The sequence below is a fragment of the Erythranthe guttata genome, chromosome 12 (assembly GCF_056151865.1).
Source record: "Erythranthe guttata isolate IM_541 chromosome 12, IM_541, whole genome shotgun sequence".
In the NCBI taxonomy this organism is placed as follows: domain Eukaryota; kingdom Viridiplantae; phylum Streptophyta; class Magnoliopsida; order Lamiales; family Phrymaceae; genus Erythranthe; species Erythranthe guttata.
The window spans coordinates 4,172,126-4,190,727 of NC_142544.1; the positions used below are offsets into that span (position 1 = coordinate 4,172,126).

At 31.8% G+C, this 18,602-nt stretch overlaps 2 protein-coding genes and 1 long non-coding RNA gene across 8 annotated transcripts; 2 read left to right on the forward strand and 1 right to left on the reverse strand.

Moving 5' to 3' along the window:
• The first annotated feature begins 2,099 nt into the window (after positions 1 to 2,099).
• On the forward strand, positions 2,100 to 5,461 carry LOC105959877 (protein ARV 1). 2 transcript variants are annotated; one of them, XM_088826917.1, is made up of 10 exons: positions 2,100 to 2,256; positions 2,370 to 2,525; positions 2,639 to 2,686; positions 2,788 to 2,877; positions 2,961 to 3,006; positions 3,773 to 3,855; positions 3,942 to 4,036; positions 4,723 to 4,789; positions 4,938 to 5,013; positions 5,212 to 5,461. In XM_088826917.1, the coding sequence occupies exons 2-10, from the start codon at positions 2,400 to 2,402 to the stop codon at positions 5,313 to 5,315; spliced, it is 735 nt and encodes a 244-aa protein (XP_088683043.1). In that variant the 5' UTR covers positions 2,100 to 2,256; positions 2,370 to 2,399; the 3' UTR covers positions 5,316 to 5,461. The 2 variants fall into 2 exon arrangements, with proteins under 2 accessions (XP_088683043.1, XP_088683044.1); XM_088826918.1 differs by having other exon boundaries at positions 2,160 to 2,256; positions 2,385 to 2,525.
• Positions 5,462 to 7,985: 2,524 nt separating this feature from the next.
• LOC148766265 (uncharacterized) lies at positions 7,986 to 10,312 on the reverse strand. 2 transcript variants are annotated; one of them, XR_016034840.1, is made up of 5 exons: positions 10,216 to 10,312; positions 9,805 to 9,866; positions 9,308 to 9,382; positions 8,930 to 9,031; positions 7,986 to 8,237 (listed from the first exon to the last, which is right to left on the reverse strand). It is a non-coding gene; the product is annotated as an uncharacterized LOC148766265 (long non-coding RNA). The 2 variants fall into 2 exon arrangements; XR_016034839.1 differs by lacking the exon at positions 10,216 to 10,312 and having other exon boundaries at positions 9,805 to 9,948.
• Positions 10,313 to 13,167: 2,855 nt separating this feature from the next.
• On the forward strand, positions 13,168 to 16,527 carry LOC105959876 (Biotin/lipoate A/B protein ligase family). Of its 4 annotated transcripts, none has more exons than XM_012984040.2 (5): positions 13,168 to 13,380; positions 13,600 to 13,797; positions 14,710 to 14,948; positions 15,649 to 15,797; positions 16,008 to 16,527. In XM_012984040.2, the coding sequence occupies exons 2-5, from the start codon at positions 13,619 to 13,621 to the stop codon at positions 16,245 to 16,247; spliced, it is 807 nt and encodes a 268-aa protein (XP_012839494.2). In that variant the 5' UTR covers positions 13,168 to 13,380; positions 13,600 to 13,618; the 3' UTR covers positions 16,248 to 16,527. The 4 variants fall into 4 exon arrangements, with proteins under 4 accessions (XP_012839494.2, XP_088683259.1, XP_088683260.1 ...); XM_088827133.1 differs by having other exon boundaries at positions 13,205 to 13,380; positions 14,715 to 14,948; XM_088827134.1 differs by having other exon boundaries at positions 13,205 to 13,380; positions 14,718 to 14,948.
• Positions 16,528 to 18,602: the final 2,075 nt, after the last annotated feature.

Here is an 18,602-nt window from a genome sequence, read left to right on the forward strand (position 1 = left end):
TTTTCAGTCATTTTTCTAGTAAAAAAACTGAAAAGTTGAATAAAAAAGAATGAAGCTTTGCAGATTACGAATGTAAAACCCATAAAAGAAAAAAATTAAAAGTCCTGAAATATAAAAGAAACTCTAAAATTGGCATAAAACCATATGAAATAATTACAAATGAAAAACAAAAAGCTTTTCAAATTATAATAGGAAAATCCCCTGAAAAAGTAAACCGTAAATCCCTAAAATCAAATACTAAAATCGACAAAAGACAATAATCTGAACGAACACTACAAATCGTTAATAATCCACACAAAAATAAGCCAAACAACATTAGGGATTATATCAGACATTAAGCATGGTAAAAGAGTCATAACACACGCAAATTTAACACCGTTAAATATAGGGGTGTTTGATGTTTTCTATACATAGGGGGTGGGATAAATGATACATTTCATATAGTACAGTGGTGCAAAATGAATTTTATCCTTTTCGAAATGGGTAAACTACACAAAACTCGGTTTTGGAGAACCTACACCTGATAATACACCATATAGTTTTAAACGATCGATCTAAGCATAATGACACACACCGATGTATGTCTTTTTAGTGGATAGTTATTTATATAGATCTACGGTTTAAAGCTACATGGTGAATTTCATTAAGTGTAGGATCACATACGCCCATAAAACCCACTGTGTTAAGGGTAATTTGCGCCTAATCCCCCAACATTTATTATCTTACGAAAAACCCCCTTGTGTGCTTATTTTACTTTGCACGAAATTCCCCTTCCGTTAAAAGTTAACATCATTAACTATTAATGGGATTGGGTAATAATATACGCAGGCCAAATTAAACATTCAGGCACTTTTTTACCATGATTTTTTACCTTTTTACCATAACTATTTACCTTTTGTACTATTCCTACCCAATCCTATAAAATATAAAACTCAACATTCAAAGTGAAAAAATTCAGATATTCAACAATTTTTGCGATGGATCCAAACAACTTAGACCCGAATGTAAGTTTTTCGTTTTTTCCCACAACCTTATCTGCTCGTGTGAATACACGAGCACTTGGCAAGTGCTCGTGTAAATTCACACGAGGAGATGAATTTTTTTTTTATTCATGTGCTCGTGTGAATTTACGCGAGCACTTGGCAAGTGCTCGCGTAAATTCACACGAGCACATTAACAAATTTTTTTTTTAATATTCTCTCGTGCGATTTTACACGAACAGGTGGCACCTGCTCGTTTAAAATCACACGAGCTATTTAATTTAAAAAAAAAAGAAAATCTAAAAAAATTGTTTTTTTTTTAACCCACTCGTGTGATTTCACACGAACAGAGAAGGTATGCTCGTGTGAAATCACACGAGCAGAACGTCTCTGTTCGTGTGAAATCACACGAGCAACACAATTTTTTAATTTTTTTTTTTTTGAGTTTTATTCTTTAGTTTTATAATTTGCTAACTACATTAATATAAAAACAGGAAGTATTAATATTTCATATAATAAAAAAAAGCATTTAAATAATGAAATGAAAAAAAAATTAAATTGTTGTGCTCGTGCAAAAACATGCGAGCATTTCAGCAGTGCTCGTGCGAAAACAAGTGAGCAATTAAAAAAAAAAATTAACAAGGCCTGCTCGTGTGGATTTACACGAGCGCAGTGGATGCGCTCGTGTAAATTCACACGAGCAGGCCAAAGTTTGATTTTTTTCGTTTTTTTTTTCGTAATCTACATAACAAGAGGATCGTAAAAACGTAAAAATTACCTCCGATCTGTTGACGATTTGCACGGGCTTTGCGAAAGAAAATCGAAAGGTTGAGAGAGTTTTTAAGTTTTTTCACTTTTTGTTTTTTGAAGAATGGTAAAAAATGTGCCTGACTGTTTAATATGTGCCTGCACAAATCATTTCATAATGGGATTTTATGCATTTTTTTCATAACACCATTATATGATTTTCATCCCAATAAACTCATTTTCATTGACTTGTGATAAATTTCCAATTTTTAGAATGAAATGCATTTGATAAAATATATTTTGTCCTAAGCAAAAATTGAATCAATTTTTTTTTTTTTAAGAAACAAATTGTAGCAAAATTGATCTCAATAGAAAAATCAAAAAAGAATGTGTAACAAAATTCTCTTTATTTCAAATTCACTAATTTTTCCTCAAATAATAAAAAAAAAAATTCACTAATTTGAAAAATTCCCAAATCACACAGGCCAGCCGCAAATCCATTTACAAATCCACTCCGACTACTTCTCCGGTAACCGCTCTCACCTTTCTCCGGCGCATTATTTTTTTCCTTTTTTTTTAAATTTCTTTTACATCTACTCTTTTACATGCTTCATGTTCTCTGTCATTACTCTTTTGCCACAGGCAAAAAAAAACCAGATAAGAACACCACAAATGGAGGACTGTGGTACTACTAGCGCAGCGGAGGGTACAACTGACTTCCGATGCGTGCAGTGTGGATTCCCTATCAAAACCCTCTACATTCAGTATTCCCCAGGAAACATTCGCCTCATGAGATGTGTAATTCACACTTATTTTTCCCCCAATTTCAATTTTGTTTTTCATTTTCGATTTCTAATGCATTGAAATTTTTTGTTTTTACGTTCTCTCTAATTTATTGAAATTTATTTTAGGGCAAATGCAAAGCAGTTGCTGATGAGTACATCGAGTGTGAATTGATGGTAATCGAACAAAGTAGAATACAAAATTTGATCATATTTGATGCTTAATTTTAATTTTTTTTTGATTAATTTTTTTTTCCTGGATGCTGGTAATTATCTAGATTCTCGTAATCGATTTGATTCTGCACAAGCCGAAAGCATTTAGGCATTTGTTCTACAATATGTTCAGTAAAGAGACCGTCAACTTTGAGGTACAATTTCATTCGTTAACATTTGCTATCGTAAAATTGGGTTCGACTTAGCCTATGTAGAAACGGTCTTTTTCGTGATGCAGAGCTTGCTGTGGAAATCGGTTTTGGCGTACCTTCTGTTGGATTTCTGTATCCATTGATCGAGTACTGTACACTGTAAAGTATCCATTAGTTTCGTTTAGCAAGTTGGAACGGAAATTCCAATTTTTGTTTGTTCCGATCCGAAAAATTATGATTTTGGAACAACTTTGTTCATTCCGACTTCTGAAATTCCGATTTCCGAGGATTGGAATTGGAATTATAAGAAAAAAAAAATGGAATTTCCGATTTCCAATCCGATTTAATTTCCGAAATTAATTCCGAAAAAATCCGTTTTTTCCCGAAAAATACACATATAAATAATAAATATTATACAATACTTATTTTAAGTTTTTTTTTTTTTTTTTTTTTTCTGTTCTAAAACAGTAATTTGATATAAGTTTTGTTTTAGGATTTTGACATATTGAACTGTTGTTAGAAGTTTTATAAGATATTATGATGTGGTTTATTTTTATTTATTTTTTTGATGAAATTTAGCAATTATTAGTTTTACTTTTATCGACGTGGATGTTCTTATTTTTGAAAAATTATCAAATTTTCAGAAAATTTCGGCTAAGTTTTGAAATTTTAAAACTTATGTGATTTCCGATTTTTTTTCCGAAATTCCTAAATTTGCGGGCCTTTTGGAATTGGAATGAATTTTTAGATTCCGAAAATTTTGGAAAATTTCCGAAAAGACTAGTTTCGATCCGATCCATCCGACTTTCACCCCTAGTTTCGTTTGATAATCTAAAGTTTCTGTTGTATGCTTGGATTTGAGTGCGATGTAGTATATACGGTACCTTAACTTCTGTAGACAGAATATGGGTTTTGAGCACAAGTGAAAAGGAATGGTCTTCGCCTGTGGGAGTGGCTTCGCTGCTACTGGAATTCACAAAGGTTCGGATAAATTAGCGTTTTTAAACGCCGTTAGTGATTATGTACTTAGACTTGATTACGCATTTTTGATGGTGATTGTTATCCAGATGCTGACTGGTGTTATCTTCGGGAACCTTCTCTTTCTCGTTGCTGTATTTCATGCCACTCGGAAGTTTCTGAGTGCATCAGCTGAATTTTTCGGGTAAATATTACTGAACTTCTTAAATTTGTTCGATCTTTTTTTTTTCAAGCATGATCATCCTTTGTTCCATTACCCTTTTCTTTTACCACCAATAGACGGTAGGTAGTACACTTTTTATGTGGGATATATTTTCGTTAAAAATGCTTGAAACGTATCTCGATAATTTATCAACATCAGATCAAATCTTTCCTTTTTCACAAGTTTGTCGAGGTGTTTGTTTAATATTTCAGGGAATGATTACACTTGTTCTGTCATCTTTGTTACTAATCCAACGCCAATTCCTCTGGTGTATATTCTCGGTTTTCATTCTTTAATTTTTCACCATTTTTTTGTCCGCAAAACCAGTCTTTGCCAGTTATAATCTGTTCAGTGGTAACGGTATACACATGCGAGGGGCTACAGTTTTTTTAAAAGTTCAAATTTAAGGAACCGAAGCTATAGAAATTTTAAACACATGCTGCATCTGGTGTTTGAACGATTTAGGACTATCTTGATACAGTAAAGGGTTGTTTTATAACTTGAATTCTTCATTGCAATATTCTTCTTCCGTACATAATTGAAGGTTATGTAATAACAAATTTGTCTGAGCTCTCGCACCGCCTTCCCAATTTCTTGTCTTTTGGATTATTATTATAGCCTTCTTCTCGCCCTTCAGAAATTAATTCACTTTCCTATAAAATTGACAGATGGAATCAAATATTGCTCGTACTCGTCTTCTCGAGTTACTTCAAGATCTTTCTCGTGGCCATGATGGTATTTTTCTTGTTAATACTCTCTCTTATCTAATTTAACGGAATCATGTACTTTAGTGCCTATACTTTGCTCCTAATATCTTCATTTGTACGACCAATAAGTTTTTTTGGCCCCGTTTTCAACTGATCGAAAAGTTTGCTTTCTGTAGGTGTGGGAATTTCCTTCGTCTGTGATATTCATCATCGACATTTTTGTCATATCATCCAACACTGTGGCTTTAAAAGGTGCGTCTATCCATAAAACGCTAGAAGTAAATATTACCCATCGCCTATTTGGAAATGAAAATTTTCGGTTCGGTTATATCAGATTGTGTTCGACAGAAATTGCATATGCAAATTAATTCCCCTGACTTGAATCTAATATTGGCCACTACCTATTTTGCAATTTTGCTATCATATTGATCGATTTTTTTTTTTAAATAGTGACAACGAACTCAACGATGACGAGATGCTTGGCAGTTTGTGCTATGGCGAATGGTGTGAAGTTTTTAGCCAGTCAAAACACTGTGATAGTTGCCCAAAGCTAAAGTATGTATCACACTTTGCAAGTTAGTATTTCTTGAGTTTTCATGTACTCTTTTCTTACTGTAAAACCCAAGATCCAAGACAATGTAAATCTAATGTTTTGCCCTTTGCCTAGATTTAATATGCTTCAATTTCATCCTTAACTTAATTTAATCTCAATTTCACCCCAAATTTCACAAATTATTCAATTTTGACCCAAACAAAGTTTTTTTCAAATTTTTTTTTTCAATAATTTTTTTTGCCGCCGGATTCCGGCGTTGACTTTTCAAATTTTTTTTTTCTTTCGGATTTTTTCGCCGGTTTCCGGCGTTGACCGGCGATCAAGCCGGTCTCCGGCGTTGACTTTTTTTTTCTTTTCTTTTCTTTTCTTCCGGATTTTTTCGCCGGTTTCCGGCGGTCTCCGGCATTGACTTTTTTTAGTGTTTTTTTGAAGTTTTTTTTTTGTTTGGTTTGTTTTTGTTTTTTTACGTCCGCCGCTAAACGTTGACCGTAATTGTGTTGTCACTGACAGTAAATTTACGTAATTATAATGTCAATGACATTTAATTAATGTAATTGTACTGCCGTTGACAATACATTTATGTAATTGTGCTGCCGTTGACAGTAAATTAATGTAATATTATTATTTTTTATTTTTGTTGTTTTTTTTTATTTTGTTTGATTTGTTGACAAGTCAACGTAATTATATTACTGTCGTTGACAGTAAAATATCTGTAAACACAATAATATTACTGTCAACAACATCAATATTATTATTTTTTTTGGGTTTTTTGTTTTGTTTGAGTTATTCACGGAGTAACGTAATAATATTATTGTCTATTATTGTAATATTATTGTAAACACAATAATATTCGGTAATATTACTGTTGTTATAGTAATATTGCTGTCAACCACATCAATATTTTTATTTTGTTTGGCTTTTTTGTTTGTTTGAGTTATTCACGGAGTAACGTAATAATATTACTGTCTATTATTGTAATATTACTGTGGTTGACGGTAATATTACTGTTGTTATAGTAATATTACTGTCACTCACAGTAATATTAATTCTTTAGGTTTTTTTTATTATGTTTACATTTGTTGAACGGTCAACATAGTAATATTACTCTATTACACAATAATAATGAGTTTTGTTGTGTTAATATTACTGTGCTAGAGATTAATATAGCAAAATTAGTGTGTTAAACTGTAGTTTAGTTAATTTTAATGTGTTTAACAGTAAGATAGTTAATATTACTGTCAATCACAGCAATATTGTTGTTTAAACAAAAAAAAAGTTACACAAAGAAAGAGAAAAAAAAATTCAAAAAAGTCAACGCCGGAAACCGGCGGGAAAAAAAATTTGAAATTTTTTTTTTTTGAAAAAAAAATTTTTTTGGGTCAAAATTGAATAATTTGTGAAATTTGGGGTCAAATTGAGGTTAAATAAAGTTAAGGATGAAATTGTTGCATATTAAAGTATGAGGGGTTATTTTAGTCCTTTACAAAAATTTGGACCATGTATGGATTTATTGGTAAAAGAGTTTTTTGTCGGATCTCTTTATGAATAAGTAACCATTGATGGGCTTATTTGTAAAGACCCCCACTTTATAAAGTAATTCTAAAAATAAGATGTATTAATTTATCAACTCTTAAAACTAGGGCTGGAAAAAAATTACCGCCTACCGAATACCACGGTATACCTACCAAACAATACCGAAAAATTATCGAAACTTCGGTAACCATTACATTTGGTACGGTATTAGTACCGTACCACTATTATACGGTACGGTAGCGGTATTGTATTTGAGTACCACGGGAATACCGTACCGTACCACAAATTTGAATTTTATAATTTAATTAATATATACTTATTTTATATTGGTTAATAATTAACTAAAATTAAAATTACTACTTAAAATAAATAGGTCGAAACTTAAAAATGTTAAAATACAGTTCTTAAAAATTTATGAGAAAACATGGAAGCTTAGTGCAACAAAAAAACGTACATCCCATTTGGTTTTCACTGAAATAATAGAGCTGCAAATTGAGATTGAAAAAAAAATCATGACTCTAGTAATCTTATTTTGCAAGGTGTACTAAATCAATGAAGTTAAAGTTTGATAAATATTGAAGGAGCTTTGAAAAATTGAATAAGATCATATAAATAGCCAATGTTCTTGTTTAAAGTATTGTGTTTTTATAAAGATCGTCTTCAAAGTATAACAAATTAAAATTAACGGTAGAGTACCATATACCGATATACCGTACCGAAAGTAACGGTATACCGAATACCGGTATACCGCACTTGTTGGTACGGTAACGGTATCGAATTTTTCAATACCATATAATTCGGTAGGTACACGGTATTGATCAAAATATTCGGCAACCGTACCGAAACCACCCCTACTTAAAACAGTTTATCGCATATCAAAGCTTAAACTTTCCAAATGAGGTAAATGAATGATATACAATTCAAACAAACTAGTAATACACCCGTGCGATGCACGGTGAGTACATATTTTTAATTGACGATAAATACATATTTAAATGAATGATTCAAAACAAATGAGGTAAATTTGTATATATTCAAGTCCATACAGTCGTGTTTTCCAAAAAAGGAATAGAAAATTTAATAGGCTCTTTAATCACTTTATATCATGTTTATTAACGACTTTTAGAGTATCATCTTTCGTTGTTAGCACAACATATAACTGTTTAACGTCATCGGACTTATGTAAGAGAGTGTTCTGCTACAATGTACAAAAAATCAATTTCCGCATGAATCGATGTTGGACATATAAACTATTCGAAAAGAAATGAATGCATAATTGAACTATCTGATATTGGTCAGACTTAAGCCACTGGGCTGTTTTCCCTTCATTCGTTTCACTTTCGCTTTACTTGCACGTCTTTGTTGTTCCCATGAAGCTTCAATCTAGAACCTGGAAGCCTGAACAACGCCTTGAGACATAATTCTTCATCCGATCCTATGATACTGAAAAAATGATAATTTTTTTTACACATATGACATAAGCATGGAAGATATAGTTTGTGGGTAACAGGTTGATGGTACCCAAAATATCCTACATAAGCACGTCCATATGTCACTATAACACTTAAATTGCAGAATAATCCAAAATCCTTAAGTATAACAAACCATAAGATGTTAGTCATAACCAAAACATTGCTACAAAATTCCTAAACACATTTCACTATCAATTAAAGAACCTATGAGACAACATACTGATGCCAACTTAGCAATCCTACTACGGAAATGAAATGTGGTTGACGGAACATAATTACCAAATGGACCAAAAATCTTAAAAAACCTACCATTAATTATAAAATGTAGTAAAACACAAATTCTAAAATCTGGTAAAAGAAATTCTAAAATCTAAAGTTCAGAATTACTAAGTCCTAAAAAAACATAACAAAAATTCAATTAAATGTATTGTGCAGTTTATCTCTAAAATACAAACACAAACACAAACAAACTACATCATACACATAAATTGCAATACACGCACGGACTGATCCCAATGCACACATTTGCGAACACACATTTCTTATCATATGTGAAGTAAGCATCGAAAATAAGAACCCTACAAATACGCGTAAGTTTAGAAATTCATACCCGAACAAACTTGTTTTTTCCTACTGCTTTTGTATGTTCAATCACCAGACAGTTGAAATGAATACAACACGCAGTGATACCAAATAAATCGGGAACGCTAATCTCTTAAGAGGTAAAAAAAGAAAAAATACTAGGAATGAAAAGGCCCTCTAGAGAAAGCAATAAGAAACACCAGAAAAGTATTGAATGTAATTATAGCAAATCGGTGGCTGAAACTTTTCATGGACATAAATTCCAAATACAGTTTGATGCATAAGGTTAATTTTATCGAACTAAAAACATTAAAAACAAAATTAAGAATAATGGTTATTTGACAAATGACTATGGAAATAAGAACATTAAGCATAAAAAATGCAGAAATAGTAAATTTTAATTTACCTTAGTGTAGATATCAACATCAGTATCTAGTTTAACATGTTGTTGTCTCTCTCGTTGACAATTTAGCCAGCATCTCTGTTCAAAGAAGAAAAGAGAAAAAAACTATAACAGAACCTTGCAAAATACGTTTATGCTCCATTTGGCAGAAATTATATCGTAGATCAAAGTTATTAATGCTTAATCGAGAAACTATACAAAAACAAACTACAAAAAAAAAAATATATATATATATACACAAAATTTACAATAGAAAATTGTTATTCTTTCACAATGCTTTTATCTATCCTTTGGAGACTACCAAATATCCCATCGTTGTGCTGAAGATATGAACCGGAGTACATTGAATAAGTAGCAATATAAAAATCACACACGCAACAAATAAATGAAACATGGAAAATTTAATTGCAATAGAAAAAAACATTGATCATACTGCAACATGTTGAATGTAATCGAAAAAATATATTTTATCGAAAGTAGCCTCAAGAAAAAATAGTTACCTCGAGAACTATTGCGTTAAAAAAAGCCTTCTCGAAGAGATGGTGCTATATATTGAGTGAATCTGTAGATCATGGAAGGATAATATTTGAACCATGAGGTTCCTCAAAAAACATACAAAATATGAAAAAGAAAGGAAAAAAAAAAAAGGGGAAATCAGATGGTGGAGGATTCTTTAAGAGAAGGGGAAAAAACTGGTAACTTATGAGAGAGGCGAACTTTATAGTAAAAAAACCAATGTTGCTAGTAGGCACAAATGCACAATAACACAAACACCACAATGCTCGATGGAAATAAAAACCAAAGAATATAGTACCCTAGATTCATGAAATTATTATAAAAAAAAAAAAAAAAAAAAAAGAGAGAAAAAGTAGAGAAGACGGAATTGATTTAAAAAAGAACCAAATTCATACCAAGGTGTCATCAGTTCTGTGCAAGTAAACAACAGTGTAATACCTGCACAGAAAAAGTAAATCATTCAGAAAATAAAAAGGAATTCTCCATATAAAATGCATAATGGGAATTCGTATAAATGGTTATGCTAGAAGACTAATAAAAGAATGCAAGAAAACACCCATGAGAAAATATTGTCCCACAGATTTGCAGAATTATTTTATCGGATAAATGTGGAGAAGAAGTGGTGAGAAAAGTATGGGTAAATGGGTATCAGGGTATGTATTTTTTTCTTCAATCCCCCATTCAGAAATTGCCCAACTTGATTTCAGAAGCGAAGCAATTGAGAGTAAAATTGGAAGCAAAAAAACAAATCAACGGTTGCAGAAGGAAGAATTGAACTGCCTTTGCGAGAGAAGAGGAGTTAGGCAAGAAATAAGCAGTTCGATAAAAGTTTTGAAAAGAAGCGACGATTCGCCTCACATCCCGAAAATACGTATAAGCCCTTGGACTATGAAAATATTACAAAAATTGCCCTAGGGTTGGAAACCCTAAAAATGCCACGTGTCACCATTTTAGGCCTATAGATTGTCTTTTTATATATATATATAGAAGATTTGGGACCTAAAATTGGAATTTCCACATAACTTTGAAAATCGGAATGAAAAATACGATTTCAAATTCTGATTTTTTCGAATCGAAATCAATGAAATTCAAAAATATCATTCCGACTGCCACTCCTACTCTATATATATTTCGAAGATCAATAATCTTGAAAGGGGTTCCTACTCTATATATTTTTCAAAGAACAATAATCTTGGGATTATTTTGTAGACCCCCTTATTCCCAAATTATATAGAACTAACTACCAAGTGGGTTACACTTCAAGCGAATCCCCCTAATTTCAAAAATATTTTGAAATACCCCCCTAGGCCCCTCTGAAGTACCTATAATACCATTTTAAAATCAGTTTTAATCCCTAGACACTCACATTTCGGTCTATCTCTTCCCCCAAATTCAAAATCTCGCCTCCACAAACCTCCCACCGGTGAAATTGCTTCTCGGAGCCATAACTCGCTCTCCGGTGGTCGGAATTCGATGGTTTAACTACCGTTGGATTCCTCTCGTCGGGCTCTTTCTTTTGGTGGTGATTTCATTCAGTTTGGAGAGCAGATCTGTTTATGCATTTTTTTTTTCATTCGACGATGATGGTCTTGCCGGAGGTGTTCTTTGTGTTGCACCAGTCGAAATTTGACGGGCTACCCACCGTTGGATTCCTCTCGTCGAGATGTATTTTTTGATGGTAATTTTGTTTATTTTTATGTTTTCAGATTTATTTCTATATTTTTTTTTGCATTTATGGGCGCACGGAACCGTGGGTGGTTATAAGCGACGGCTAGGGTTTTGGTAGGAGGCGAGGAGGAGAGGAGTCAATGTCTGTTTGATTTAAAATTTTCTAGCATTTCCCAGCAATAACCTCTCTCTCTATCTCTCGATCTCTTCGTGTTTGTTGATTTTTGAGTGTTTTGATGTTTCTTTAAGTTTTGTTGATTTGCGACTAAGTAATTTTTTTTTGTTTTGATTTTGCAATTGCAGCTTAATGAAAGCCATTGATCCTCTACTTGAAGGTGTCAAATATTTGGTTGAAGTTACATGTGAAGCAGTGTTCAACTAGCTGTATATATTACTACACATTACTATACGTTACTATACATATAGTAACATGTAGTTATATATGCATATATTTGTGTATTTTCGATTTTGTATTTTTATTTGGTTTTGAGGTGATTTATAATAAAAATATTGACATTTGTAAATTTTTGTTGGGAATTATGAATTTCTTTTGTATAAGCCAGTATTCGTGTGTGTATACAATTGATCGACTAAAAATATGGGGAAAAAAACGAACATAACTACGAATTACTATAGGTATTATAGTTACATGTAGTTATTTTCAGTACAGTAAACATATTATTTTGAAAATTAAAAATATTAAAAAAATTAAAAAAAATATATTTTTTAATTTAAAAAAAAATAAAAATTTAAAAAAATAAATATATATATATATATATATATATATAAATTTAACAAATATGTTTATTATTGTTTAAAAAATAATAATAATAAGAAATAAATCAGCGAAAATAATAAATGCAGGACCAGAATTGCTGAATGCAGTTTGGCCGAAAATTGCGTATAAGGATAGTATAGTACTTCCGCTTCTCCAAGAGATATGTCAAAAGATGATTTGGGCTTGAGTTTATCCCTAATTTATTTGATGGCTAGGAGGGTATGTAAAATAACCCCATAATCTTGAAAGGGGTGCCGAAAAAATACCAAAAAGAAGTAAAATAATGTAGACATGAACAAGTGATGACATGAACAAGACATGAACAAGTAAAATGTTATTTTATCCTTCAAATTATATATTAATTTTATTAAATAAATTATTTTTATAGAAAAAAACATACAATATCAGAACCAACAAATTTAATACAAGATTTAATTTTACGTCGGAAGATCATACTAATTAAATAATTAATTAGTCAGTAAGAAATGTATCTAATCTGAACTTATGGTTATAAGTAAGAGTAACTCCAATGCTCAATATCAAAATTGGATTATCAAATACTCATTTGATAATTAAAATAATATTTTAATATCCATTTACAGTTTATCTACTCCAACCATGGTTATCAATTGAAAGTTTTTTAGTGTTTTTATTTGTAATTGCCACGTGTTATTTTGTAATTGGATGTTTATATAGTTATTTTTTTGATAACTCAAGTTCCAGGATGTAATTTTACATACAAAGAGGTAGAATATCAAAATACTTACCCATTTTAATACTTCCATCCATTGGAGTAGAAAATTTTAATTTTGGAATATCAAAAAAATGGTTTATGAATTTGATAATCTATTTGATACTCCCATTGGAGTTGCTACTTACATAAATACTATTTTGTGTTGACCCAATATTTAACCCAAAACGACATCGTCCCGTTCTGCAGATTTAACTCCAAACATTTCTCCGTTAATCCAATTCGTTTATTTTCGTCCCCTGTTCCCCACACAGCCAATTAACTTCCTTCAACCCACCTCCGTCACCGTCGCCGTTGCCCCCACCGGAACCGCCGTGAATCATGACAGGAATCCGCCGGAGTTGCTCTTAGTATTTACAGCAGGTCCGCCAATATATCATCATTTTCACTCTGATTTCTTCATCGTTTTCCATTTATTTTTCTTCAACTGCCCCGAAACCCTTGATCCCTAAATCTCAGCCTTTATTTTTATTTACTGTTAATGTTTGGAATTTGGATCGTCGGTATGATTTTGAACTTACTGATATTATTCATTTTTTTTTATTAATTTATCAGCGTAAATTTATAAATTAATTTATGCAGAGAGTGGAGTTCACCGGCGATGGCTGTATCTCAAATAAGAAATTCCGGTCTGCCATTGATCAATCTTCTCCGGCTAAAAGGAGTGCCGATTCTGCAGCAATTGCATTTGGAGGAGAGAATTCTAAGGACCTCGGCTGAGAACTGGTGCATCATCAATGACGGCACAATCGACCCCACCATCGTCATGGGTATCTCTGGGTAAGTTAATTTTACCTTCTTTATCCAGTAGTTTCATTTTCTCTCTTTACTTTCTGGTTGATGAATTTATTTGTTGAATATGGTTAGGAATCTTCAATTTGTTGTCGTAAATTTTTTATGTTGGTTTGTCTGAATTCTCGAAGGACTGTGGATTTCAACTTCATTAATTTAATCTAAAATTGGACTATATTCGGCGTTAGTTGAATCCATCTTTACGATTGTTCAACTGTTTTCTTTTCCAATTTATTGAAATCACAGCCACCAACAACCGTTCAATTTTGTTAGCTTTTCCTTATGTGATGTTTGTTAAACATGTACGTAAGTTTTTTGAATATATAGGGAAGGTTTTCAAACAATAGTTATCGGTTTTGCTACAATGCCTAGCTTGGTGGGTTAAACTAGTGTCAATTATCATGTACGTTTGCATTTTTTAAATCATTGATATCGATCCATTCTTATGAAATTTTCTCAATCATTTTCTTAATCATTTTTGTTAAGCATGTAAGTTTCTTGAATATAGAGGAAAGCTTTACAAACAATAGTTATTGGTGTTGGTACAATGTCTAGCTTGGTGGGTTAAACTAGTGTCGATTATCATGTAGGTTTGCATTTTTGTAATCATTGATATCGATCCATTCTTATGAATTTTTCTTAATCAGTTTAGGTTCAACTTTAGCGAGCTTAAATTTTGCTTTATTGCGTTGCTTATAAATTATTTTTAGCAAGAAGATTATCTGTACATGTATTAACCATACAGGGTAGATTAATATTAGTTAGTACTTGGTGGAGGTTTGTCGTTTGACCGAGACGTGGCAATCTTGGAGATATAAGATTTGTCAAATAAATCGATGATCCATGTACGTAGAATATATGCAAGAAGTTGATGTGCGTTGCATGAATAATTTGTGATAGGAAAGCAGAGGAACTTGTTGAAATAGAGTCTGTTTTAAGAGATGAAATTCCGGTCATTCGAAGGTTTACTGGAGGTGGTACTGTTATTGTTGATCAGGGCACTATTTTCGTGACGTTTATATGCAACAAGGATGCTGTTCCTGGTTTACAATCATATCCTCAACCAATCATGTCGTGGAGCAGTCTTTTATACGAGAAAGTATTTCAAGGAATTGGGGATTTTCGCCTTCGTGAGAACGGTATGTATATGTTATCAATATGTTTATTATGATTCCTGCAATAATGTTAAATGGACCTTAGGTTTAATAAGATTTCTGTTTATAATTTTTAAAGAATTGATAGATTTGTTTGTCATCAAACGATATTTGTAATTTATAGTCTATCTTTAAACAGATTTATTTTCTGGGTTTTGACTGTTAGGATCAGCTAATGTGGATCTATTAGTAGCTGTCACATTTCTTTTTATTCCGTTCCTGTTATTTGTTTTGCAATCTTCGTGATCAGATAACCGGGAAATGTTCTTTCATATTTCAAGGTACAGTTGTTTTATTTCCGAACAAGTTCATTGATGAACCAATTGTTGTGGTTTCTGACATACCTTCTTGCTCTGAAAATGGGGACGAACTATTAGATTTAAAAATAATCATTTTCTGACAAATCAAATGGTGAAATTCTTGAAACACCATCTGCCATAATATTGTTCTTTCTTGTTTAATGTTCTATATTTTGGTCTGTAACTTATTTCTTTGTAGCCAATAACCTTGCAAGAAAATGATGTTACTCGTATCAAATTATGAATGTTGGCCAAGAATAGTTGAAGAATGCATGAGAATTTCAGAAGCAATTTCGCACCATAACTTACCATATTCAGTATTAAGGATGATATTGAATTCAATTTGAGTTTTGATTGTGTTTATTGTACCGCTCCGTTTCTTTCAGATTATGTGCTTGGCAACCGCAAGTTTGGTGGCAATGCTCAGTCTATTACCAAAAATAGGTGGGTCCACCATACTTCCTTCTTATGGGACTATCAAATCACTAACATGGGCTATCTCAAACACCCGAAACGAGCTCCTGATTATCGACAGGTAAGCGGAGATATATATTGCTAATATTTAACACTTTATAGTTGGGGCATTAAATCTTTAACTTTCTGAATCGCTAACTATACTTTAAGAGAACTCGAATAATTGTAACTCAAACACACACGAGTTTTATGTTGCTCAAATTGTGCTATTGTGGTTTTTCCAACATAACTTACGTATATTCCGATGTTTGCCTCGTTCTTTTCTGTTCAGGCAAGGGATCATCTTGAATTTATATGCCGCATGAAGGACTATATTTCAAGATCGAACTTCATAAATAGAACCATCGATTCAGTTGGCAGCCATTTCCTATTGAAATCACAATCGGCAGAAGCGATTCAGTTTCCTCCAGGTTCAAAATTCGAGCCCTCCAGTAGGTTATTGACGAGCCATGAACTTGGCGAAGCTAGTTTCAAGTCCCTGACAGCTAATACAGCATCCCAATTGTTATGATTTTAAACAATTTTGTGCATGGAAACCATTTCATTTATCCTGATTTTTCTTTTTAATACTCTATAAGCGAGAGACGCTCGATTATTCATTCTTGTATCTGCATTTCGATGAGAATAACCTATGCCTTCCACAGACATGTGGAGATATATTGATCGATTATTCGACACCATGTTTGTGGTTGATTGGGGATAATCTTAAGAATGTTTTCTCTGTTTTTTTCACTTTTGTATATGATTTTTTATGAGTTAATATTTGAAATGTACTGTTTCAACTGATTAAATCATGTTATTAAATCGTTCGTTTCGTCACTAATCGGCACATAAGTTCTACTTTCCAAGTGATTAAATCATGTTATTAAATAGTTTTGCTATCGATCGGGAAGTGAACAAGGGTGCATATGTTTTCGAAAAAATGCGCTTTTTCTCAGGATAACGAAGAAATTTTATATTTGAGGGTAAATTACAGCCACCCCCTGCGGTATGGTAAAATTACGAAAACCCCCTCATGTTTGGGTAATTACAACAACCCCTGAACTATAAATTTTCTTACACGTCCACTCTTGCGGTTATAAATTTAGTGGAATCTTCTTGAATATATGGAATATTATCACCTTTTTATCCGTTTTATCCCATTCGAGCTCCATATTTTGAAGCAAGATGATCATAAGATGTGTTTTTTGGCTTGTATATCAGATTGTGGTGCATCATAAATTGTAATTTTACACAAAACAAGTACAAAGTAGAGCACATTCCACGGAATCTAGATGATTATATTGAATTTGGCATCATAAGGGTAGAAGTGTAAGACGATTCATAGTTAAGGAGTATATGTAATTATCCAAACAAGAAGGGGTTTTTCGTATATTTGATGACGAATGTCCTTTTGTTCGCTTGTTTTTTAGCTTTCTTTTTCTTGTCTGTTCTGAAAAAGAATAATTTTTTTCTTCGTACGAGCTAGACTATGAAATGCACCATGTACTAAACTCTAGAAGATAAGTAATATACTTTTTTAATGTTTAAAAAAAAAAATAGTTTAGTACGATTTTTTTGCGATCATTAAAATGATTACATGTATTGAAGATATTTTGAAATAGAGGATTGAAAGTGAAACAATGGGGTAATAAGACGATGGACCATGTCAGACCCGCATAACACGGGATTTTGGAACACCCAAATATATATTGTTGTTTTTGTTTTGTCCCACTATCAATATAGCCTTGTGCCAAAAATACTAGACATACCACTACATGCACACACATACAACTTTTCCTTATCCAATTGATTTATTTGGATGATAATAAATAACTATTTAGGGTTTATATGAGACCGGCACGTCATTAAACTAGAGAAAAATCCAAATCGAAATCATTTTTATGGATAGTTTTCTGGAGAGGCAAAGGCACTATAATGCCCTTATATTAAATTTTCATCAACCTGCATTCGACATTTTCGACAACAGTATTTAAACTTTTTTGACCTGCATTTATCAATTTCGCTATTTTTTGTTGAAAGGGAATTTTTTGATATACTTAGAGTAATAAAAACGACTACAAATGACTATAGTTGTATCTTTTTCTTTTTACTTCAAAGTCATGGTCAACCAATTATGTACACACACTACAAAAAAAATCACAATTTAAATATTTATATCATAAATCAACTCGTAACCAACAAATACATATCAAAATACACAATCACATGCATATATTACTAGGGATGTGAATGATTCGAGCTTGAGTCCAAGCTCATTTTCTTTTTTAATATTTTTTAATTATTATTAAATTTATGTAGATTATAATAAAAAAATTACAAAATAGAAAATAAACTGTAATTATATATAAATATATTTTAATATTTATATGTTCTTTTTAGATTATTTCTATAATATTTTACATTATTACACATTATTTAAATAAAAAAATAATATTTAAAAACAAAAAAATAAAATAAGTAAAAAAAAAAAATTCTCGCGAGCCGGCTCGTACGTGAGCTCAGGAACAACTAAAAAAAAGCTCGAGCCCGACTCGTCAAAAAGCTCTTGAGTTCGAGTTCGAACTTTTTTCAAGCCAACGAGTTCCCGAGTGGTTCAGCTTTTTTACCACCCCTATATATTACTACATGTTACAATATATATATATATATATATATATATATATATATATATATATATATATATATATATATATATATATATATATATATAACTATAGTAATGTGCATTATGTAGTTGGCTTTAGCTTGAAACAAATGTCAAATTCTCCAAATTCGGCTACAACTTGAAATCGATGGCTTCTATTACGCTGCAATTTATTGCAAAACCAAACAAAAGAAAATTTAGTTGTGTTATTTTTGGAGA